The 25,696-nt window shown below is 45.7% G+C and overlaps 1 protein-coding gene across 31 annotated transcripts in view; it reads right to left on the minus strand.

Moving 5' to 3' along the window:
- Tcf7l2 (transcription factor 7 like 2) overlaps positions 1 to 25,696 on the minus strand; it is a 201,530-nt gene that overhangs the window by 117,510 nt on the left and 58,324 nt on the right. For all 31 annotated transcript variants that reach the window (XM_048338235.1, XM_048338230.1, XM_048338233.1 and 28 more), the window contains one exon: positions 2,604 to 2,705. In XM_048338235.1, the coding sequence (XP_048194192.1) occupies positions 2,604 to 2,705 (102 nt within the window). The remainder of the gene's footprint in view (positions 1 to 2,603; positions 2,706 to 25,696) is intronic.

Consider the following 25,696-nt stretch of genomic DNA (forward strand, 5'->3'; position numbering starts at 1 on the left):
ATGCATGATCTGCATTTCAGAAAGCTCCCTTTACAAACACACTGTATCTGCTACAGTGAACTTGGTTTTGGTTAACCCATTACCCTACGTCCAGTGAAATGGGAATTAAGCAATGCCCAACAGTGCTCTCCTTTTGCCCAAACTGAAGGCTGTCTTTTCTCATCTGCTCCTTAACCTCAGTCTCTTCCACAAGCCCATACATAACTGCTACACAATGGCTACTTCCCAGGTTCCCGGAACCACAGTGGGAAGCAGACAAGTCGGCAGGCAGCACAGTTGCTAGGTATGGCTCATTTGGGTCCACAAGTCCCCATCATAAAGGTGAGGTGCATCCTCCTAAACAGATGCTATGGTAACCATAGCACCTTATGAACCATGAGGGGTGAGCAAACCTACTTTGCTCCCTTAGCTAAAGTCCACATTGGCTTTAGAAACAATGTTCTAGCATCTCCCCTAGATCCTTCATTTCCACATGAGAAAAGTAGACTTTTTTGGACCCAAGTTATGCTGTTCTTATGAAATGTGGAGGGATGAGAAGTGGACAGTCAGTACCTCTGTGGATGGACAGCTAACTCTCCACTCCTGTTGGGGGCGGGGGGGGGGTGTGGACAGAACACTACAGGTGTGGCCCACAGGTCCAAGGTGAGGGGCTACGTCCACTGGGAACCATTCTAGGGTTTGCCTCTTCTCTCCACACTGGGAGAGAAAGGCCTCTAAGAGATTTTAAAAGTGATATCCTTTCTCTGTAGCTTAAAAAAAAGAAAGAAAGAAAGAAAAAGTGTGGGAAGGTTCCATCGAGCATTTCCAAAGGCAGAAAAAGAAATTTCTAAGCCTGGGGCCAAATTGGGGGATCCAGAGCACGAGGAAAAAGCAACACAGAGAGGCTTCTTCACTTTACCCTGTAAGACTCCAGCAGGTCACACTTGTTTACAAATCTGTATGTTAAGATGTTTTTTAACATGAAGTCCAATTTCTAGATGAAATCGGTATCGGTACCCCAAGCCAACAACTTCTTTACACCTCCATCGGTTTTCTCATGATGATCCAATTGACATTCAGCAGAGCCAGCCATTAAAGTTCCTCTTAGGTCTTGCATAAAAGAAGAATGCTACAAGGCCTCAAAGAGGAGCAGAGAACTGGATAAAATCTTCACTGTGGCAACTAGCTCAGTGCGTGACTTTGGGCAATTCACTTAAGGCATCTCTGGGCCTCAGTTTCCTTTTCGGAGATCAAGTCGGGCCTCAAATAATCTAAGGTCAACACCTTTAGCCCTGAAGTCTTGACAGTCCAAAAGCACCCTTGACTATGAGGTTCCATTTAATTGTGGAGTTGGAGAATGGGGGAAAACGTCTAGCAAACATTAGCCTTCTTCCTACAATGTCTTATTTATACCATGAGAAGTTAAGACATTTTCACAAATCAGGGCTCAAAATGTGGTTTTACAGAAATAAATTATTTTGTGATACACACACATGCAACAGAGGCATAGCCCATTAAATAAATATATACTCAATTACAGCCAGCTACCAAAGGAGGAGGCAGTTAAGCCTGGAATTTGACACAACATTATCTGAAAACTTGTTGACTTAAGAAAATTACTTGGCAATTTTTGGAAATGACAAGTAACATAGTCATAGGGGTAACATTTTGTGATATTTCAATAAAAAATACATGAGTTATTTCTTGCTTTGAGTAATTCTACCTGTCACAGATTCATTATAAAAATATGTCTTTCATTAATTATTGCAAAAGTATGAGGTCCAGCTCATGATATAAATACATAGAGGGAAATGAATATTCTAATAAGGCTGAGCTATCTTCTCAAGAGGTTAATTTATAAACTTTCAGAGCCTACAAAATCCTAAGAAAGTGCATTAAAAATATATGTCAACACACACTTTATGTTGTAGCCTCTTAGTACTGAAAGCAAGCTTTCTCCATATCAATCCCATATACTTTCAAAGCTCTGGCTATACAGATTAAGTTTAATGTTGTATTTTAATTATAAGTTCATTTCTCCTTCAGGTTTACCAGTCAGCCAGCCCAGACAAAATTTTCTAATGTTAGTATCAAATGTTACTTTCCAATAAACATTAAGAAACAGGGAGTGGTGGGATTCCTCTAACTCAGGGCTCTCTGTCTCTATTTTTTTTATTATTGTCTTTAAGTAGTTGTGCAAAGAGGTTTCAATTCAACATGTCAATTCCTGAGTACAATGCGCCTTGATCAGTGTCACCATTTACATCATCCCCCCATCTCTCCCAACTCCCTATTTCTAATTCCTTCCTCTCTCCTCTCCTCCCTAGTGATATATATACTTTGATATTATTTCTCCAAACTGTGGAGATGTATTGGTATTCTATGAACTTGAGCCCACAAGGCTAGATTTTTAACCCAACACATAGAGAAAAGGGTGGAGCAAAGACCTGGGAAATCACTAGCATCTCATCACTCATATAGGTATAAAATCACATCCAAGAATATTCCAAAATAAATTATGCTAAAGAAAGAACTAACCAATCAGGCTTATTATCATCACGGGGTATTTTCTTCTTCCCCTCCCTCCCTCCCCAAGGGTCGCCTATCTTTGGAAAGTTACTTACAACAATGTGTGCAGGCGAGGGGGAGCGGGCATCCTTGAGGGCCTGTCTGCTCTGGAGACTCCCTGCTTGGACGTCAAGGAGGGGCCATTTCATCTGCAGGTACTAGAAAAATCAAAACAGTACATTCAGCGAAGAAATAGTCATGACGTGGATCAGAAACCGAAAAGAGAATCAACCTAGAAAGCATGCAAATAACAACCAGAGAAACCCCATGCACTAGCAGCAAGGCCTTGAAGTTCTCAGTCAAAGAGAAAACATCATTAATAGCTATAGTTTTGTCTCTGCGGCCAAACCACAGGGCACCTTCTAGATAAAAATGCACTTGCTGATGCTCATAAGGGGGAAATGAGGGACGGGGGTAATTATAGGGGTGGGGGGGGGGAGGAAAGACACAGGGAACATACAGCAATTTCAGAAGTAAAAAGCAAACACAAATCTCAAGCCAGAATATCCTTAAGAAACCGTCCATTCCAGATCTGATCTTCCAACCACCTCCATCTCTAAAATACTATTGTGTTTAATGTTTGTTTGGTGGTACTGAGGTTTTAACTCAGGACCTTCTACTTGCTGCACTTGAACCACAACCCCAGCCCTTTTTCGCTTGTAGTATTTTTCACACAGGGTCTCCCACTTTCGTCCAAGCTGGCCTTTGCACTTGATCCTCTTACCTATGCCTCCCAAGTAGCTAGGATTACACAGATGCAAACTACCAACGCCTATCTTCTTTGTTAAGATGTGCATTTTGTTAATTTTTTGCCCAGGCTAGCTTTAAACCTTGATCTTCCAGATCTCTAACTCCCAAGTACCTGCCATGCATTCTTCATTCCAAAGGAAGCTAGCTGAGTCTTTCATGTACTAGAAGCTGAGCTGCTCAAGGAAAACAGGCATGGCATTCCACAACCAATCTAAAAACTCATCAGACAAAAATATTTCCTGGCAGCAGATGCACAGCCAGGGCACAATTTAATTTATACAGCCACTGGAAAAGACCAGAGAAAAACTCTTAGGATTGCATGTGTTGCTTGAGGGATAGAATGCTGGCTTAGAAAGCCTGAAGCTCACTGCCATACGTATGAAACTGTAACCCCTCGGTACCTCACTTTGAAAATAAATAAGTAATTATTAAAAAAAAAAAAAAAAGCCTGAAGCTGTGAGTGTAAATCTCAGTACCACCAAAGAAAACAAAGCCAGAGCAATGCTTAAATGTGCACAGGTTTCGCACCAAAATAAAAATAAAAGGCATGGATGGACAGGAGGCTTGGCTCAAGTGGTAGAATGGCAGCCATGAGCAAGAAAGCCTAGCAAGAGTGCAAGGCCGTGAATTCAAATCCTGTTGTTGAAGGGGAGAGGGGGAGCCAATTATGCCTTTCCTTATTTTTTCTGAGGTAGGAGATAAATACATGGCACCAGCTAGCTCCTTTTATTCAAAGTGATACTTCCACTCTCAAAGGGGCTGAAGTGATCAATTATCAATTAATCCCATTCCCTGTTCTGTTTGGCAGATAAGGGAACAGGAAGTAAAATGGCTTGCCTAGACCCAGAGAAACATAGCATCCGCTAAGTAATTCCCAGGCATTTGACTTTTCTTGCTAACAATAGTTTCATTCAGAAGAATTCAGACAACTGAGCAAAGCTAAGAAATGATGCTCATAAGGATGTCAATACCATCCTTCAAGGTTCCAGAGGTCAATTGATTCCTGCATGAGTTAATGCTTCCAGGGTGTACAGGAACAGCCTTGATCACTTCTGACACCCAAAATAACATAACTGGCCAGTTGTAACATTCACTCTACAGAAACTTCCATTCAACAATCACTGATGTGTTCACATTGCGTTGTGCCCAGTCCCCTTGCCATGCATAAAAGAATACCCCTCAGGCATACATTAGAGAAAACTCACACGCACAAGTCAGGGCACAATACAGAGATGGTTCCAGAGAATGCCAAGAACTCCATCTTGGTAAACCAGGAGATTCAACAGGAAGAAAAAGGACAGTCCAAAGAGAAAAGTGTGAACCAGACACCAATGGCTCACATCCGTAATCCTCATTACTCAGGAGGCTAAGGTCTGAGGATCACAGTTCAAAACCAGCCAAGGCAGGAAAGTCCATATGACTACAAGTAACTATCAGGAAACCAGAAGTGGCGCTGTGGCTCAAAATGGTAGTACACTCACTCAGGGAGAGCACCCAGGCCCTGAGTTCAATCCCCACATCTGACAAAAAAAAAAAAAAAAGAACAAGGGAGGGGGAGGGGGAGAAGGAGGAGGGGAGGGGGAGAGGAGGAGGAGGAGGAGGAGGAGGAGGAGGAGGAGGAGGAGGAGGAGGAGGAGGAGGAGGAGGAGGAGGAGGAGGAGGAGGAGGAGGAGGAGGAGGAGGAGGATGAGGAGGAGGAGGAGGAGGAGGAGGAGGAGGAGGAGGAGGAGGAGGAGGAGGAGGAGGAGGAGGAGGAGGAGGAGGAGGAGGAGGAGGAGGAGGAGGAGGAGGAGGAGGAGGAGGAGGAGGAGGAGGAGGAGGAGGAGGAGGAGGAGGAGGAGGAGGAGGAGGAGGAGGAGGAGGAGGAGGAGGAGGAGGAGGAGGAGGAGGAGGAGGAGGAGGAGGAGGAGGAGGAGGAGGAGGAGGAGGAGGAGGAGGAGGAGGAGGAGGAGGAGGAAAGAAAAAAGAAAAAGGGGATGGGGAGGAAATGTTTGCACCAACCCAATGAAAAACAGGACAGCCAAAGCCATCCCACAGCCAAAATTCATTGAAGATACGTTTGTCTGGCCAACTAAAGCCAAGCTCAACTGTCCTTCACACTGGACAGTCCTAGCCCAAGTACAGTCAGTTTTGCCAACTCAGATCTATACAAAGGTGGGGCATCTTCTATAACTTAGGAGCTTTCACCTGTGGGGAAGAAACTTGGTTACTAGTTCGGGCTCTGTGGGTAATCTGGCAAAACCTTGTATCAAAGTCTCTTGTCTCTATGGCTGTGTAGTTGTCTTGAGTAAACAGAAGGAGCTTCCTATCTGGAGGAAGGGGGTTTAAGATAGTAAATCCCAGCACAAATGCCTAGTCAACTCTCACGGACAACTTCCAAATAGCAGTGTGTGGAGGGTCCATTATTGTCCTAAGTTTAAAACCACTGAAACAGATGGGGTACCAGTGGCTCATGCCTGTAATCCTAGCTACTCGGGAGGCTAAGAGCTCAAGATCACAGTTTAAAGCCAGCTAAAAGAGGAAAGCCCATGAGACTCTTATTTATCTTCAATTAACCACCAAAGAGCTAGAAGTAGAGTTGCGGCTTCAGTGGTATAGACCATCAGCCTTGAACTTTTATAAAAGCTAAGGGACAGCACCTGGGCCTTGAGTTTGAGCCCCAACACTGGAACAACAACAACAAAAAAAAATTGAAATAAATATTTCCAAAGTTTCCTTCAGCCCTGGAACTCCAGCCAGAGGGCTCTGGGAATCTGTTTTGCCCTGACTCATCTTGACTTCCCAATCTCACTTGCCACATAACTACTAGGGCTGCACTGGTCAGAACCACTCAGCAAAGTCATTTCCTTGAGGCCAACCAAATGGATACCTGCCAACATTCACCTCACCGAAATCCACAAGCAAGCAAAACGGCCAACCCTCCGAGACACACCCACCCCTGAGCTGGCTCCGTGGACAGGGCTCAGTAATGGGCAAGTTTTCATCTTCAGACATCTGCAAAAGGGATTTCATCCTGTCCAAGTTCCAGAGAGTTAGGAAGCTTCGGCCTGGTTTAAGATGACAGACCTGCACTGACTTCCCCACCCAAGAACTGTCATACCTGTACCCATAATGCGATAGTCATATGGAGACCGAATAAGTCTCAGTTTACATAGATGCTTCATTGTGAGAGCCACATCCAATCTCCGGAAGCTACCTGCATCGCAGATTTTTATGAGCCTACATTTCGGCGCTCGGAGCCTACGATGCACATAATTTTCAATTATATCAGGGCAGCCCAGGATCGCTGTCTATATAACATTACTGGATGGAGGAAATGAGACTCGGCCCTGCTGCCCAGAGAGAACTAACCAAATCCAGATGCTAGAAGACAGCCACAGCCCCGCAGACTGGCAGAGACCCGGCCACGGCAGCCCCAACACCCCTTCCCGGTGCAACCCGATACCACGGAGCAAATCTCAGCTGTGTCCGGCCCTGGACTTCTAACTGGCATTCAGGCTGATGGGGTTCCTTTGGCAAAGGTTAAACAGTATGTCAGGGTTTCTTTTTTTTTTTTTTTAAGGATGTTATTACCCTCCTCCCAAAATGATGGATGCCCCCCATTTCCTTCATCTTCCACAATTGGTCCTTATTAATAGAAAAAATAAATAAGTAAAGGGAAGAAAAAGGAAATGAGGTACTATTACAGCCTAAAGGAAAATCTTTTCCTTCCTGGAGACATTAAAAAGCAGGAAATTCTATTCTGTGGGACCCTAAAGGTGGGTCTGAAAGAGGAGGCATCTCAGATTTACAAAAGTATTGGAACACGATGCTACTTTTTCTCCAACAGTTGGTGTTCAGGTTTAGATCCTTTGGGGAAGGAAAGAAAGAATTCCTACCATCCCACTATGAAAACACTGGGCTTCTCCCCTCATCCTCTCTGGTTATTCAATGTGGAAATTATGAATTGCCTACAAAAACATGAAGCTTTTCAACAAATGGCAATCAAATGGGGCTGTGGGAATTCTGACATTGGAAACTGTTGAAATAAGAGTCTGCTCAACTTTCATTGAATTTAAAACGGAAAAAAAAAGCCATCTTGGCTTAAGCAGTTCATCCTCAATGTTTAATAATAACGTTCTAATCATGACCCATTAAGGTTGTCTCCAAAAATCATATTTTATAATATATCTCTGGGAGCTTTAGTTTGGGATCTGTGGGCAAAGTCTCAAGATACAGTCACAATACCAAGGGCCACAATGGAACCCATCCAAGTTAAAAGCCTGATAAATGGTTAGAAAAGAAGGAAAAGGTAAGCATCTCTAATTTCTTCCCTTCCTGCATCTCTCCCAGTCAACGGAACAAAGGTAAGGTACCTGAGGAAGACATTCCAAGATCCTTCCAGAAGAAGGCACCTACAGGAAACAGCTTCAGTGGTCACCTGTCCTTTCTGGGACTGGCCAGAGAGAACCTGCTTGCACATACCACCTGCATCCTCCCAGCTCCTCCGCTGGAACACCTGTCACCTGACATCTGCCAACTGAGGCCTTTGTGCACATTCTTTGCAAAACAGAAGAAGTCAAAGGACAATGAAGGTGCTGATGATAGCAGTGATGATAAAGCTACCAGGAAACCAGCAGTAGTGGTACACACCTATAATCCCAACCACTCAGGAGGCAAGTGATAGGAGGATCAGGATCCAAAGTCAGCCCAGACATATGCACAAGAACCTATCTAAGAAAACAAATAAGTCGAGGGATGGTAGCTCAGGTCTGTAATCCTAGCTACTTGGGGGCGGCTGAGATCTGAGGGTCATGGTTCAAAACCAGCCCAGGGAGGAAAGTCTGTGAGACTCTTATCTCCAATTAACCATCAGAAACCCAGATGTGAAGGTGGGGCTCAAAGTGGTAGGATGCTAGCCTGGAGCAGAAAACCTTCAGGGACAGCACCCAGACCCAAAAACAAACAAACAAAAAAAAACTCACAGAACTCGCAGCATGGTTCAAGTGGTAGAGTACCTGCCTAGAAAGCACAAGGCTCTGAGTTCAAGTCCCCAGTACTGAAGAAGGATGGAGGGAGGGAGCAAAATTGCCAGAGAATTCACACCCTTGGTTAAACACCAGCAAGGTGGTCCAATTCCCTCCACTGACCCCATTCCACAGATGGACAGGCAAGTAGAGCCCACGTCCTTTATTAGTTCAGGGCAGAGCTGGTATACTCTTTCTATAAAGCACTTGATAATAAATAGCTTGGGTTTTGTGGCCACACCATCTCTGTGGTGACTACTTCACTCTGCCATTGAAAGCAGAGCGAAGCCAGCCAGGCATGTGTCTAGTGATGGCTGATTTCCAATAAATCTTACTTAAGCATACTGAAATCTGAATTTCATATAATTTCCCTGTGTCCGGAAATATTATTCTTCTCTTGATTTCATCAGTCCTTTAAAAATATTGAGTCTTTCTTCACTTATAGGCCATAGAAAAACAAGTGGTAAGCCAGGTTTGGTCTGTGGGTCACAGCTGCTGCTCTCTACCTTGGTGAATGAGTGTGTAAAGGCTCACAAAGTCACATTCAAGGCCACAGCATCCCTGACCGAGCCTTGCATCCTGACAGTCAAACACAAGCAAGTAAGAAAGTACCTTCGGTGGCCCAAAAGCAATATTTTAGATTGAATTGTCAAGAGTCAAGCTTTGGATGGGGAAAAATAAAAGGTTTTGGAAAAGAATCCAAGGCCTAAGTCCGAACGCAAAGTCAGAAGGCCTAACCACTAGACCACAATCTCACCAAAATAACTACCCGCCTTCCCCAAATGAAAGTCTAAGAGATCCCTGAGCAATTCTGACTGGAAAAGTTTCACACAGCCACTGTCCAGGGGCACTGGTGATGTGTCATGTGACATCACATGACCCCAAGGAAAGAGAGCAGCAGGGTGTTCTGTCTCTAGAACATCCCAACCAACAGAACTTCACATAGAACAAAGCTGAGAGGAAGCCCACTGATTGCCAGCTCTGTCCGCCCCTTAACATGGCATCAGCCATGGGCTCAGAGTGCATGTCAAAGGTCAAGGCTGGAAGAGGTCAGTGTGAGCCTCAGCAGACTGCTCAGTAGAGATGAAACTGGTTCTCTCACCCAAAACTCAGTCCCAGCCGTGGACAGCAATCTATCAAAGGACAAACAACACCGCCTTTCAACTCAAGCTATTGCTGACCAGAAAAGTACATTTCATAAGAAATCACATTAACTGGAAAGCAAGTGCCAGTAGTACGTGGCTACAATCCTAGCAACTCGGGAGACTGAGATCTGAGGATCAAGGTTTGAAGCCGGTTTGAGCAAACAAATCTGCCAGACTCATCTCCAATTAATCGGTAAAAAAAAGCTGGAGGTAGAGGTATGGTTCAAATGGTAGGGTGTCAGCTGTGAATGACAAGCCAAGCAAGAGCATGAGACCCTGGGTGAAAAAAAAGAAAGAAAGAACAGGACAGAAAAGCCTGGCACTGGTGGCTCACCCCTGTATCCTCGCTACTGAAAAGGCTGAGGTCTGAGGATTGCAGTTCAAAGCCAGCTCCGCAGGAAAGTCCATGAGACTCTTATCTCCAATTAATCACCAAAGAAGCCAGAAATAGAGCTGTAGCTCAAAGTGGTAGAGGAGTAGCCTTGAACACAAAAGCTCAGGGACAATGCCCAGGCCCCTAGTTCAAGCCCCAGGAAATCAAATTAACTGGATGCATCCTCATGATGGATTTCCACTGTTAAGTCTTCCTAATTCACTAGTTCCAAACAGTTGTACACGGTGGCGTGTCAAAATAAAATGGAAGGCCATTATTCGGTCTATATATCCAGAACCAAGAGCAGGGCCAGCCCTGGCCAATCACATCCAAAGCCATGAAGTTTCCCCCACCTTGAAGGTGGTTCACCCTTCCTCTCCCCTCCCCAGTGAGGCTTTCCTGCAAGCAGAGGAGGCAGAACTGGAACTCTGATTTCCACACCATGACAATTTACAAAGGCAAAGGCCACCAGAGGCCACATGTATAAAATGCCAGAAAAGTGTGCTTTGAAAGAAAATAGACGGCTCGAGTTTCCAATGACAGCAGTCACTGCCAATGTCTTTGGGAACACCTGCTGTTGAGCACACTTAGCACATGCACATTTGCACGTGTGCGACACACACACACATGCAAGCACATGCACACGCATGCGCGGCTCTTCTGAACCTTATTCCTTCTTCAGAAATGGAAGACAGGAAGTCCAGCCCATCTTCTCTGAACCAGAGTTTTTCCCTGGGAATCACCCGACTGATGAACATACAAGAAATTGTGATAACCATGAACAGTCCATTCTACTCTGGGCATCCATTATCCCTGCAGTTAGCATTGGTCCAATGCATCAACCACTACCGCCAAAGCCGTGGAACATCTCACAGGTCCCTTCAGCACCTGGCACGATGCTCGCCAGTATCACTTACACATCTGACTGATTTTCCTACAGATGCCACAGGTATAGGTGATTAGGCTGCATTGCCCTGGATTTAAACATTGCCTCTTGTGGGGGAGAGGGGGCGGCGAAACTCAAAAAGTTTCTATTTAGAAAACATGATGGTCAGACATGGTAGTACATGTCTGTAATCCAAGATTACAGTCCCAGGCCAGTCCCAGGCAAAAACGTAGGCCCCGCCCAGAAAAATCAAGTAAAGCAAAAAGGGCTGGGCAGCTGGGCAGCTGGCTCAGCAGGTAGAGCACCTTCCCAGTGAGAGAGAGGCCCTAAGTTCAACCCCCAGTGCCACCAAAACAAGCAAACAGATCATGTAAAATGTTTTGCCTACCTATCAGATGTGACTGCACAGAAAAAGTAATTCAGGAAAGTTTAATTTCTGACTTTTGGAATGTTGCCTAAATAAAGTAATGTGCTCCAGGTTACTAAGGAAAAGAAAACCAAAGGTCTTAGAAGGCTGGAACAAACTAGAAGGACAAATAAAGTGATACATATTTACTAAAATGTTCAGGGTAGCTTTTTCTAGCAGCAGGAACTTAGAAACTTTTCCTTCAAGCCACCATCCCATTTGACACGAACACGGGGGAAACAGTGGGATTTCAAGGCACTTATTAATAGCTCTGTCTTCTGCTTTTATGGGTCCATGACTGTATGATTTTAAATGTAATTCCATAGCTGACCTTTCAAATCACAACAATCTAAAAGGCCCCAGTAGTGTTGCTTCATATTGAGAAAGATTTTTGGATTTGAACCAGCTAATTAGTGGCTCATACTTATAATCCTAGCCACTCAGGAGGCTGAGAGCTGATGGACTACAGCTTGAGGCCAGCTCAGACAGACCAGGTCCTTAGACTCTGGTTTCCAACATAAACCAACAAAAAAAAAAATGGATTGGGAGAATGACTCAAGTAGTAGAGCACCAGCTGAACAATAAAGCCAAGCAAGTATAAAGCCTTGAATGCAAACCCTGGTGCTGCCAAAAAAAAACTACTAGTACTACTAATAATAGCTTGGAATTAATAGTGCCATTATGAGTCAAAGAGCTGTGAAATCAATGAGTAGAAAGGCAGAACTAACATCTAGTAAGGAGGAATGAAGGCTGGTAGAGCAGTAGAAGCAGAACCGTGTGCCTGAGGTGACAGGTCAGTTGGGAGAGAAGGGCCCGGGACCGTTATCCTGTTCTGGCTTACCGCCTCTTAACTCCCTCTGGCTTCCCTGGTTTTTCGGCTGGGGAAAACCTTGCCTGATCTCCCCCAGGGAAGGGCGTCTCTGAGCAGATGACTACAGACACGTCTGTGTGTGCCGAGTACCAAACCGTCATCCTTCACCAACATCCACCACCTCTCCCTCCAGACACATGGACAAACGTTACACAACATTCCTCTACAGAAATCTTTCTGCCAGAGCCAGGAGGCCACTGGTGAAAGGAAGGTAAAGCAAAGCAAAGTGAGCATATTACTCGTAAGAAACAAATTAAATAACCAAAAATTTGGGGTTTACTGTTTTCTTACCCAAATAGTCAACTCCTTCCTCTCAGGTCTGGGCTGCAGATCATCTTTCCCTCCTTCCCCCCAAATCACTTTTCAAATGCAGGGTTAGGAAGAAGGTCTATAAACCTCTTTTAAACCCAGCCAAGCCCTTTTTGCACAAACTTCCATTCACTGACATGTCTCCCTGTTTCTTCACTGGGCAAGCGTTTCACCACACAAGGCCAATGTCTGTACTGAGGACGAAGGGAACTGGTTTCTACCCCAAAACCCACCTTAGCCATCTCTATCAATAAGCAGCTACTCTCTATCAGTGAGGGTTAGATAGCCTGAAGCCTGGGAAAGTCAGCTAGGACATTGTCAATGAGACAAGAAACTAGTGGGTGTTACAAGAACGAATCTAAAGAAGGAAATAGAAACACTGTTAAGTGATTGGACTGGCCAGCGTTTATAGCTCACACTGGTAATCCTGGCTCCTCAGGAAGCTGAGATCTGAGGGTTAGAGTTAGAAACCAGCCCAGACGAAAGACCAGGAGACTCCAATGAACCCGTAAAATCTCCAGCTAACTAGTAAAAAGCCACAAGCAGAGGCAGGGATCAAATGGCAGAATACCTAACTTGAGAAAAAAGCTAAAGGAGAATGCAAGACCCTGAGTTCAAACCCCAGTACTAGCAACAAATAAAAAGGAGCAGAGCAGAACTGAAGCTTCCTCTTGAGCAAAAAACAGCTAAAGGAGACAGCACCTAGGCCCAGAGTTCCAGTACCAGTGTATACACACACACACACACACACACACACACACACACACACACACACACACACACACACCTCAAAGAGGGCAGAGGGATTGCCCAAAGCAAAGAGGGCTGAGGGTTGTGAATAGGCAACTCAGAAACCCATATGGAGCAGCCATATCTCCTCTGTCTACACCTCAGTTTTTCCACCTATGGACTGGGCATGAAATTGCTCACCCAAAGTCTCTTGGTTGGCTTCTCTGCCATTTATTTACCTTCAAATGACAATCCATGCAAATGAAATTAAAAGAAAGATACATTATTTTTGGTTGGAAGCAGTTAATGTTTGTGGTGTCTTTTTTTTTTCTTCCTACTACATAGGCCATTTAAACGCCAGAAACTTGAGGTCTTGCCTAAGCATTAAACAGTAGACAGCAGGTACCTTTGAGAGGTACAGAGAGCAAGTGACAGGTGCTGGTGTCCAGCCAGGAAGGGTATCTTCCAGTTGCAGCTGGGATTTTTGTTTTGAGTTCTAGTGCCAATCCTGGAGCTTGAACTCAGGCCCTGAGCACTATCCCTGAGCTTTTTTGCTCAAAGCTAGCACCCTACCACTTGAGCCACAGCTCCACCTATGGCTTTCTTTCTTTTTTTTAAGTAGTTAATTGGAGATAAGAGTCTCACAGGCTTTCCAACCCCGCTGACTTCGAACCAAAATCCTCAGATCTCAGTCGCTGAGAAGCTAGGTTTACAGGCATAAGAATGGTTTGTTGTTGTTGTTGTTGTTGTTGTGTTGTTGTTGTTAATTAAAATTCCTTTTCTTCTCCAAGGCGGAGGCACACAAAGTTTGGACTTTTTCCAATTAGGTTATCTTTGCTGCTGCACATTTCCCCCTATGCTCCACATCAGAAGACAACGAGAGACCTGGCAGTCAAGAGCAATGAGTTCACAACTCCTTTCATCAGCCTGCCTAGGAAGCAAATGCAAGCTGGCCTGGCTCAAGGCCTCCAGCTCCAGCTAAAACCTCCACCCTGGGCCATGATTTCTTTTCCCCTGTCACATCTGCAGGTGGCTGGTGGCTCCAGCCAGGTCTCCCTGTCTAAATTTAGATGGTCAGATTCCAGCTGTGACAAGCAGGTAGACTGGAGATGGTCCTTAGTGCTACCCGCAGAAGCCGGAAGGTCAGCATGGCCTCCACTGAACTCCGCTCTGCTCCAGGGGAGCTGGGGATGGAGATTTCCGCCACCCTCACCCCAGCACCACTAAGTATCTCCCTGTAACAAATTACTCCTAACCCAGGATTAAAGTCTTTCAAAATCCCTCCTAGAGAGCAAGGAAGTAAACATTGTCTCCTCAGACTCTGCCCAGTTGTCCCCCATGGTAATCCTTGTGTCTATTTGCTTCATCTGGGAGGTCTGCTGGGCCCATCCAGGCCCGCTCTGCTTTCAGACATCAACTAAATGCCTCAATTGTCCACCAGGCCCCGTGCAAGATGACGGCGGGCTTGCTGTCCCCAGAGGCCTTGCACAATGGGTCCCTGTGCCCACACACTTCTCGTCTGCCTGCAGACACGGCTGCCCTAATCCTGGTGGCTCAAGGAAGTCCACACCCTGAATTCCTTCCTCGTGGTCCCCAGAGACGAGTAAGGATGGGGTACAAGACAGCGATGCCATTCAGGCTTGAGTCAGGGAAGTGGGGTTCTGTCCCCCCAACTCCAGGAAGGAGGCTGCATCTGAGGGCAGATCGAACGGGGTGAGGGGAGAAGAGGGAGAGGAGGACCATCTAGAGATGGCAAAGAGAGGGTTGCAAGCCAGAGCAATGGCTCACCCCGGCCTGCAGCTTCCCTTAATAAACTAGCAGGAGATATTTCCAGCACAATAAGCTCATTTGGGGAAGGAAATACGGTTTTGTTCACTTCCCAAGTCCCCCTTGAAACAGCGGGAGATTCCGGGCACTTCGGACATACAGAACTGTTTTAGCTTTTGTTTGGCATTTAATTTTATACACATTCTGCCTAGTATATGCCAAGAAGCAGAGAGCAGAACAATGCATTTTATAATCAAAGTGGGTGATTTGAGGCGATAAGGATCTTTCGGGGCTGTTGTATAAAGCAAGACTTTCTCCCTGGAGGGAGACTAGGGCAGAGCAGAACTGACAGCATATTCTTTGACGTGTGACCCAACAAGGAGAGAAACTTCCAGAAAAAAAATACAGTAGAAGAACATAGAAAAAACCCCTCCCCCAACCCTGCCAAAATCTACCCACCAAATTACAAGTCTGCTTCCAAGAGGAAAAAAAAGGGGGGGGGGGGGGAAATCACCAGTTAAAGATGTAGAAATGGTTGGCATGGCTAACTCCTTCCATGCCTGTGTGTTCTCCAGTAGAGGCCTGGGCAACCATAATCTACCCTAGCCAGGCTACTAGGCCTTTCTACACTAACCTGATCTCTTCTTGCCTTTGCCTTTGCCATTTCGGTCTTTACAGGAACTTGGCTCAGGAAGGAGCAGTAATGATCTGAAGCTAACCACTTAGCTCATTAGTATGTCCTGTGGACAGGCAAAATCAATTCCAACAGCATCAAGTTTGGTTATTCCCTCCCCACAAGGTCTGCACTATTAATAGCAAGAAAGTTTCCCAGGCTTCGGTTTATTTGTAATCCTAACCAGGCCTGACCACAAAACGCAGCCATCTCTACTTCTAGAGCTCCCAAGGATCTTGGAGACACAATTTCAAATCTTTTTTAGGGGGAGTACGAAGGCGGAAAGCAGTACTAGGGATTGAACTCAGGGCCTCCTACATGATAGGCAAGGGCTCTATCACTGGAACCACACTCCAGAACTTTTTGCTCTGGTTTGCTTTGCAGATAGGGTCTCGTGCTTTTGCCCAGGCCAGCCTCCAGTCACAATCCTGTTCCTGCCTCTCAGGTACGGCTGGAGTTAAGAGGCAATGTGCTGGCATGCCCGGCCCCAGGTCAGTAATGGAAGACATGGAAAGAAGGCTGAACTTACAGGAGAGGTAGGAGGGCTTGCTCCCAGAAAAGTTCTAGGTAAGCCAAGAGTAAGAACCAAATCCTATCTTTTTACCCATCTGACCCATCTCCTGGGCTCTCTTCACTCAAGCTAGCCTTCACCTTTTCTCTTCATCATAGAATTGGCTGACAAGGGGTTCTACATGGAGCATGGTGGTCAAAAAAAATTTAAACCTAAAATTTTAAACCCTAGGACAGGGCAATGACTCCATGGTAGAACATTTGCTAAATGTGTAAAAGCCCCTGGGGTCTCACAGCACTGCCAGAAAGAAAGAAAGAAAAAGAAAACAATCTCCTTAAGTTTAACCAAGGTAATTCAACAGCATCAAAAGGTCAAAGGCAAGGTCAAGGGCACCGGCTCAGTGCACTAAGGCCTGGGTTCAAATCCATGATCTGCAGCTTGGTACTTATAGGGTCTTAGGCAAATGACCACACTTGTCAGCCTCTGCATCCTTGGTTATAAATGAGCTGCTGTAGATTTCACACTGAAGGATCTCAATACAGGAAGTAAAAACGGAGAAGAGCAAGCAGATGGCTTGTGTATAGTCAACAAAGGCTGGTGGGGTTGCACACCTGATGATAATCCACTATTCTCGTCCATAGGCCAAAGGGCCAGTAAGGAAGGGTTCCTCCAGCTACTATAAACAGAGCCTTCTATCTCTCCTTTTGCCTGAGAAAGGGGTTTCACCTTCACAATTCAATTCCAAGGGCTGAAGCCCCCCACAAATGCTGGATTGAGGGAAAAGCCAATCTAATGACATCTCGGCTGTAAGAAGTGGAAAGCGAACGTTGGTCCCTGCTCAGGTGCAGATGAGCATCATCATCCCACAAAAAAAAGGTCTTTCCAAGGTCAACCCACCTCTCTCTGCAGACACAGGGGCACACGGAGCAGGGTGCAACACCAGGACCAGGGAACAAAGTCACTGCCCCAGCACATTCTCCTGAACGCCCTTAAATGCCAGTGTGCTTAGGAAAACCCCTGGAGTCTGGGTCTCCCTGTTCCTTTCCCTGGGACTCACTGCTGTCTGGACCAAAACAGGATGATGAGTTCTGAAGGCTACGTATAATCAGACATTTGCAACCCAAGCCCCCCAACTCTACCCCTTGACAAAAATATTTATGCAATGTCTAATGCCTGCCAAGTGCAGACATCTTAAAGAGATGGGGGTCTCTCTGTAAAGAAAGGATGTGAAAGTGGATCATCTAAAGGCAAAAGAGCTCGGGTAAATGACCTCATCTCTCTTTCTCGAAGCACAGGTTTCCTCGTCTGTAAAATGGGAGCGTAAACAAACAGTCATGTCTCAGAGTTCTTGTTAGGATCAAAGGCTTGGCAAGGTGCCTGGCACCTGGTGAAGTGCTTAGTAAATGCTAGCTATTATACTATTAGCTGGCTATTATATTGCTATTAATATAATCAGTATCATCAGAATAAACCCGTTTGAATTATTGCAAGATACTAAATCACTCAAAAAGCAAATCCCTGGAGAGATATACTGCACAATGGCTAAAGGGAAATGAATACTTCAGGCTAGGTTAAAGCAAAGTGACCCGACATTCCTAGTTAACCAGCCTCGTGCTCTTCCAGCCCCACGCCCAATTCACTCATCTCCTAGCTTTCTGGTTAAGTGGAATTTTCCTGCCTGTCCTTTTGGGCTCCTCCCAGGTACCCAGGCTCAGCTGCAGGCAAGACTAGAGTTCTTAGTCTGTCTCTCCCCTACACCTCGCCTTGCCTACTTAAAGACATGTCCAAAATGTTTGCAAGGCCAGCAGAACTCAGAATGTGAGGGCAGAACACAGTAGACCTTCCAGGTACAAACAGGCATGTGGGGGTACAAAGCACCCCATAGCACAGAGCAGTGCAGCGCACTGGGTAAAAGCCATCAGTAGCTAGCAGCTCAAGGACTCCACTATGCAGAGACCACACCCAATCAGCATCAGCAAGATGAAGTTTTGCAATGTGCACAAGACAAAAATGAAAACGAAAAAAGAATCTTTGAGTAACCGCAACTTTTCCCCAAGACCATAAGGTCATTTCCCCGCTCCTCCATCCTTATTTTGAGATATCAATAAGATTTTTAAACCTAGCCTGTTAAAAATATGGCCTAAAGGTTAGACCGTTAGGAAATGAAAAAGCAAAGAACTCTCTGGCTTTCCACAATGAGGTATAAAAACCAGGGCTAGCCATTTGGCACCCTATTTCACCACCACCCCCAGTTTAGTCCAAAGATTGTATGGATTTCTACCTACATTGGCCATGTTTGTTCTTCAAGAATGAGGAGAGCAAGTATGAACAACAGAAGAGGTGACATTGATCAAGGTACACTGTATTGGGCTGGGGATATGGCCTAGTGGCAAGAGTGCCTGCCTCATATACATGAGGCCCTGGGTTCGATTCCCCAGCACCACATATACAGAAAATGGCCAGAAGTGGCGCTGTGGCTCAAGTGGTATTCACAAACTGAAACTCCTCTGTATAAGTACTAATAAAAGATAGTAAAATATAAGTTACAATCTAAACAATATGTAAACAAAAAAATAATACAAATCTGAAGTTAAAAAGACAATAACTATCCTAAAAATAAAGTAAAGCCGGATGCTGGTGGACACCTATAATCCTAGCTACTTAGGAAGCTGAGATTTTGAGGGTTGCAGTTTGAAGCTAGCCCGCACAAGAAAATTCCTAAGACTCTTATCACCAATTAACTACCAAAAAAGCCAGAAGTGGAGCTGTGGCTCTAGTGGTAGAGAGTTAGCCTTGAGAAAAAAAAAAGTTAGGCCCTGAGTTCAAGCCCCAAGACCAGCACAAACAAAAAAAAAAAACAATGCAGCCTGAAAAGCAGGGGAGATAGGAAAATCCCTGTGGGGAGGTTAGCTCCACGTGTGGTTTTAAAAGTGCTTGGATCTCAGACCACCAAGTCCTTCCCAAGAGATCCTGGGCAGGTTACTTCACTTCTCTGAGCCTTGGTCTCCTTTCATAGAATAAAAGTTAATTGCTCTTCCAACCAGATTTGTTATCAAAACACGGCTGTAGGCAACAGCTTAGAGTAGAACCTAGAATGTGAGCATTGCTCAGGCTACTGAACTCTTGGAAAACTGTTGTTCTTACTAAGTTGATATTTGCTACATTCAGTGGTTGTGACACTATGACAGCAAAGGCTTTCTGTGTGGCTACTGCTACCTCACTATGCAGTATGCCACTGGAAACTCTTATTTTCTAGAGACACAGCTATAGTAGCATATGCCTATACTCCCAGCACTTGAGAGGCTGGAGCAGGAGGATCTACTACATTGTGAGATCCAAGCTCAATAAAACAAATGAAATTTATTTCCTAGGAAGTAGACATAAAGAGAAGCTAGGTAACAAAAGGAAAAACAGTAAGTAGAATTATATTCATAATCCTACTTTATAAGGAAAGTCCTGTGGCTACCCTTTTTTTTTTTAATTGAGTTTTCAGGAACCTGTGCTAGGAGAACATGCAGACAACCAGCCCAAGGACACAGGATTTGGAAGTGAAGGTTATAAAGGAGGAACATCTTTGTCTCCCAATGCCTCGGGGCCAAGCATGCATGAATGTGTATTCAACAAATATTTATTGATGGCATCTCTCTGCCAGGCATTCTGCTGGAAACTAGAAACAGAAGAAGAAGATCACAGAGTCTGAGAGTCAGGCAATCTGGAGGACAAATCCCAGCTCTCACCCAACCTGCTGTGTGAGGATGCATGGAGATTTGATCTCCCTGACCCTTGGTTGTTATAAAATAATTTCCTTCCACTTCCTAATAAAGTAAGTGAAAGGAATCCATTAAACACTACTTAGCTAGTTGGCAGCTCCTGGCAGAGCCTTGGGATTCCTTCCCTGTATCCCCCATGCCCTCCCAGCTCCCCAAACAAGTTTGAGTGAAGGAACCTATAAAACAAAGATGATAATTTCCCTTCAGAGGACTGTGGTGAGAACCAAATGAGGTATTAGAAAATACTGCTGCCATGAAGGGTCATAAAAACACATGTCATTATTAGAGGGATGAAGCCTGCCTCCCCACATAGAAGCCTCCTGATAGTTGGCACCATCAAGAGCCAGCCTAGTCCTTCAGCTCTGGGGTGAGAGGAGGGAACAAGAGGGTGAATGCAAAGAGGAACTGGGCTGGGGCAGCAAGGCCTCTAGGAAGAACACACAGCAGGAAGTTAAATCCACACACTCCAGAGAGCAGATAAAGAAGCAGCATTCCTCATGCTTTCAAGATGGCGCCTGTGGCTTTGTCCTCGGCTTGGAGACCTTTGCCTTCCAACCTCCCTGTCAATCAGAGGCCCTTTCGAGTCTCTGTTGTTCAAGACAGTAAGGTGAGCAGAAAAGTAACATCGCTGATCTCACTGACCTCATGACCTCCAGTCCCCCCCTCAATCCATTAATTAAAACACCATGACACAGACAGGCACTGGTGGCTCACACCCCTAATCACAGATAGCTACTCAGGAGGCTGAGACTTGAGGACTGAAGTTGGAAGCTAACCCAGGCAGAAAAGTCCCCATCAGATTCGTATCTCCAATTAGCCATTCAAAAACCAGAAGTGGTGTTGTAGCTCAAGTAGTATAGCACTAGCCTTGAGCACAAAGAGGCTCATGGATAGCCACCAGGCACCAAGTTTAAGCCTCACAGCAGGCAGGCAGGCAGATAGACAGACAGACAGAAGAAAGAGAAGATAACACACACTAATATCTGAAAAGGTAACCCTCAGACAACAGCAATTCCCATACTTTCAGAGACATCCCTTTACTTACCACCTATTACTCCTGCTATTAAAGAAGGGCAAAGGTGACATTTCTGAATGCCACCAGCTCAAAGGCTACAACAAAGAGGCCAAAAGAAGGGTTCTGGGTCAACAAGTTTCCAGATAAGCCTGCCTTCCCAATGTCATCTACCCTTAAACTGTCAAGCATTTACTTTTCCTTAAGGGTAGTTTGTAAGGCCTAGCTGAAATGTACATTTAAAACAGAAAGGCTGGCTGCTCATGTGATGGATGTACACCCAAATCAAAACACCCAAAACACTCATCTGTTTCCTACATCACATGAGAAGAAGGAGTCAGGCACAGGTGGCTCGTGCCTATGAACCTAGCTACTCAGAAGGCTGAGGCCTTCTGAGTTTCAAGCCAGCCAGTACAGGAAAGTCCATGAGACGCTTCTCTCAAATTACCCACCAAAAAACTGAAAGTAGTGCTATGGCTCAAGTGGTAAAGAGCCAGCCTTGGGCACAAAAGCTCAGGAATAACACCCAGGCCCTGCGTTCAAGCCCTAGAACTGGCACCAAAAAAAAAGGTGAGTGTGAAGTTCATTCAGAAATATCGCCACTGCCTTCCCCATCACCCTTATCCAACCTCTCATCTTCCCTAGATGGCTCTCTGTGTGTGTAGTCTCTGAGCCTAGAGGTTCTTATTACCTAAGGTGTGCTGATTAATGGGCCCTATTATAGTTAGGTGCTTTGGGAGGTGACATGTTATTGGTTAGGTTTCCTAGTCTTCCAGTTGGTTGTGAATTCCTAATCAGGTCCTTTCTGCAGACTTCTCTGCTCCCAGAACTACCAGGCAGAACAGGCCATGGAAGGGTGCACATGTGAGAATTAGGTGGGCAGCAGGAGCATTAGGACACACAAGTTTCCGATGAACTGGCAAGTGAGGAAGGTGGCAGGACGTTGTGCTTCTAAGGCAAAGCAAACCTTTCCTCGCTGCTCACCACCAGGACAAATGGAATCTCCCTCTGGCAACTGATGGATTTAATGCTGGTCTAAGTCAGCTGGGCGGAAAGAGGGAAGGAGCCAGAGAGTGCCCTGCTAAGTTTGCTGGCTATGTCTGAGCCTCAGGGTGCACGTCTTGACATGCCACACCATTAGGAGGAAATGGAACATGGACACACTCTTGAGACAGCATAAATGAGACCAGAACGCTCTGCCCTACCGCAGCAGAACTGCCCATCCCTTCCTCAGGACACAGCATATATGGGGTCTCCGGGAAACAGAAACACGGGAATCATTACATTCAGTAAGATTTCAATACAGAGCAAATACAAGCAACGTACCAGTGCCTCACACCTGTAATCCTAGCTATTCAGGAGGCTGAGATCTCAAGCTTGTAACTGGAAACCATTCTGGGCAGCAAAGTCCATGGAAACTCTTCTCTCCAATTAACCACCCAAAAAGCCAGAAGTGGAGCTATGGCCCAAGCGGTAGAGTACCAGCCTTGAGTGAAAAAGCTCAGGGATAGCATACAAGCCCTGGGTTCGTGCCTTAGTACTGGCACACAAGTGCACAAACACACATGCGTGTGCACACAAACACACATATGCATGCACACATACACAAAAACACACAACACTTGACCTGGCTGGGAATTACTCTGATCATTACTCAGTTACCAACAGGAAAACAGGGTCTGCAGTAAGCCCCTGCCACACCCCAAACGCCACAGAAGCGGCAGCTGAGTCTCGCCAAGGTTACGAGCTCCCTGCTCCATCACCGTCCTGTGTCCTGCGACACTGAGCTCAATTGCAGTCATCAACACTTATTGACCCCCATCCCATACACGCTCTTCCGGTTTGGTTTTGTTGTTGTTTTTGTTTTCATGAAGAATGCCCATCATGCGGTATAAAGACCGCCAGAAGCACTGCCGCAGGGGTCTCTTGCTCTCCCATTCTGTTTCAGGCTAATAATAAATAATAATACTTTGTGATTCTCTAGTGCCTTTCATCTAAGGATTTCAAAGTGCTCAGCAAACATTAACTAATTACTCTGCACAGAATCCTGCAAGAGAGCAGAAAAAAAAAAGGACTGGCGTGGCCCAGCCTAGCAAAAAGAGAAAAGATCCAATATCACTAACAACCGAGGATTCTAAACTCTCTCAAGGCCAAGCCCTTCGTGAGGGCCAAGGGGAGGAATCTGCTCATCTCAGGATTCTGAAGGCTTGGCACAGAGATTCCTGGATGCTCATGCTGATTGTCATCAACAAGTAAAGCTCTACGGACCAAGCATGGATCTAGTCTATTACAGAAACATCCAAAAGCTGTAAGTACCACAAGAGCTCCACCTGGGCCCAAACCAACTTGCTATGCCCAAGACTGGGGACTTGACAGCCACCAGGTCAGTGAGCATTGAGAGGGTAGTATAGGAGCATGCTCGTGCTTCAGGATTTTCACTACCAACATTTCAGCCAAATGCCAACCCAGCAACCAGCTATTCCTGGACTCCCCACCAACGACAAGCCAAAAGCTTGTAATTCTAGCTGCTCAGGAGGCTGAGAAGCTGAGGATTGTGATTCGAAGCCAGCCCCAGCAGGAAAGCCCATAAAACTCTACCTCCAATGAACCACCAAAAAGAACCAGAAGTGGAGCTATGGCTCAAGTGGAAGAGTAAGCTAATGAAGAGTGAGAAGCCCTGAACTCAAGCCCCAGTACCAATACACACACACACACACACACACACACACACACACACACACACACACACACACAAAGACAAAACACGCTCTGCACGCACCCTGGTTATAGACACCTTATCCTCGCATGCAGACTTTAACTACCTTTCTTACCGAATTTTCAGCAACGCCCTTACAGGTTATCAAGACTGAATGTAGATTTTCAGTTAGCCAGGACTGCCTGATTTTTCACAAATGAGTCAAAATTAGTGAGTAAGGTGAATTGCTATTTTTAAGAAAAAAATATTTTGGCCCACTCAAGCATAATTACCGCCCCCTCCCCCCAAAAAATAGGCAAAGCAAATATTCCCTAGGCAAATCCTTAAAGCAAGGCAGTAAAGGAGCAGTTCAGCCAGGCAGGTGCTTGTATGTAAATGACAGGGCTTCTAAAAGACCTGAATACACGTTAATGGACCCTCTGCCAGCCCGAAGCCCGGCAAACCCTTTCATCATAGAGAAGAGATGTTTCAGTTTGGGTCCTGACCAAATTACCTGTAATTCCAAAGTCCTCCGGCTCTCCTTCCTAAAATGCTTCTGCTCTCAGATCCTGTCTTTTTTTTTTTCTCCTTCTTCGCCACCTTCACACAAGTTCACGCCACCCCCAACAGCACCTGGCTGGATTCCTAACCACCCCAGCCAGGACTCCGAGGGGCTGCGGGAATTCCACAAATTTTGCTCGCATAGGAAGGAAGAAACTCTTACAACGCTTTCTCTACTTGGCTACAATTGGACTCCGACATTTTAGGACAGGAGGAGTCAGTCCTGATGAAAATCCACCCAGGCCTCTCCCACCCTCCATAAGGCAGTGCTTCTTCCCCATCCTTCCCCATGGAATTATGGAAGGACACTTCTACTGATGCCTGGCCCTCACTGCCCCCATTACTACAATGGGTACCATCGTGATATTAGGGCTTCCTTTTTATTTTTTAAGTCTCCTGGGTGGTTCTGATGGGCAGCTAACTTTGGAAACCACTGACAAAAGGTGTCACACTCAAGATAAAGCAGCAGCAACAACAACAACTGCTTGGGAGAAATACAGGTTCTCAAGCCTCAACCCTGGCCAATTGTGTGAGTCAGAAACGTCTACAGAGCACAAAAGCCGGGCTCCTTTCTGACAGAGCAAAGTTATGACTCAATTGCCAAGGAGTGCTCATTCAGGGAAGTACACCTGGTCCAGTTAACTAGGAATTCTTGTCCTCCCCTCCCCCCAATGAATGCCCTTAATGACTTAGCATACCCCAGCATGGGTGGGCATGACCTAAACAGTAGGCAAAACCACCTTCCACTATTAACTCAGTGACTTCAGGCAAGGGCCTCCCGCTTCTACTATGTTGCCTGTAAAATGGGGGTGATACCTCCCATCTCCCTAACTGAGGATTGAAATGGTCTGTGTGGACTGCTTAGAGGACTGATGGATGGGTAACTGGCATAGGACTCAAAATGCAAATCACTCGACTCTTACTATCCTAATACCTGAGTCCCAAACTTCAGAATCATCTAGAGATCTCACAAGTAGTGATTCCTGGCTGTTCCCCACGGGCAGACCTGAGTATGAAGATAGTGCTAGGAAAACTCCCCAGGTCATTCTAGTGTGCAGCAAGCTGGGAGATTCCCCCGTCCTTACTCACTGGAAGGCAGGAGAGATGGTATCACAAAGAATTACTAAGACAAGCCAGTGGCTCACACCTATAATCCCAGCTAACTCAGGAGGCTGAGATCTGAGGATCACAGTTCAAAGCCAGGCCAGGTAGGAAAGTCCACGAGACTCTTATCTCCAATTAATAAGCAAAAAGCCAGAAATGGGTGGGGGTGAAAGTTGTGGTTCAAGTGGTAGAGTGCCAGCCTTAAGTGAAAAAGTTAAGGGGTAGCACACAGGCCTGAATTCATATACACGCACATGTGCTAAGACATACAATACTGTAAAATGGTACTTACAGTATTGTAAACACCAGCCCCCAAGATCCCTTAGCTGGCTGACCTACCCCAGCCAAGGTCACTACTCAGCAATCATAGAAGCTGTTTTAGGAAAACTCAACGTACCCCAAACTCCATTCTCCTCTCCCTAATGGCATACCTCAGTTAACGAGTGAGTACTGAAACTGGAACCCACAGTGGCTTGTGGGCGACACAGAGGGGTACAGTCGAAGAAGATCGGCCAAAGACATATGACCTCCGTGTGAAAGGTAAGCAGAACTGTACCTCACCTTTTACCGTCTCCTTGTCT

The sequence above is a fragment of the Perognathus longimembris genome, chromosome 2 (genome assembly GCF_023159225.1).
Source record: "Perognathus longimembris pacificus isolate PPM17 chromosome 2, ASM2315922v1, whole genome shotgun sequence".
Lineage (NCBI taxonomy): Eukaryota > Metazoa > Chordata > Mammalia > Rodentia > Heteromyidae > Perognathus > Perognathus longimembris.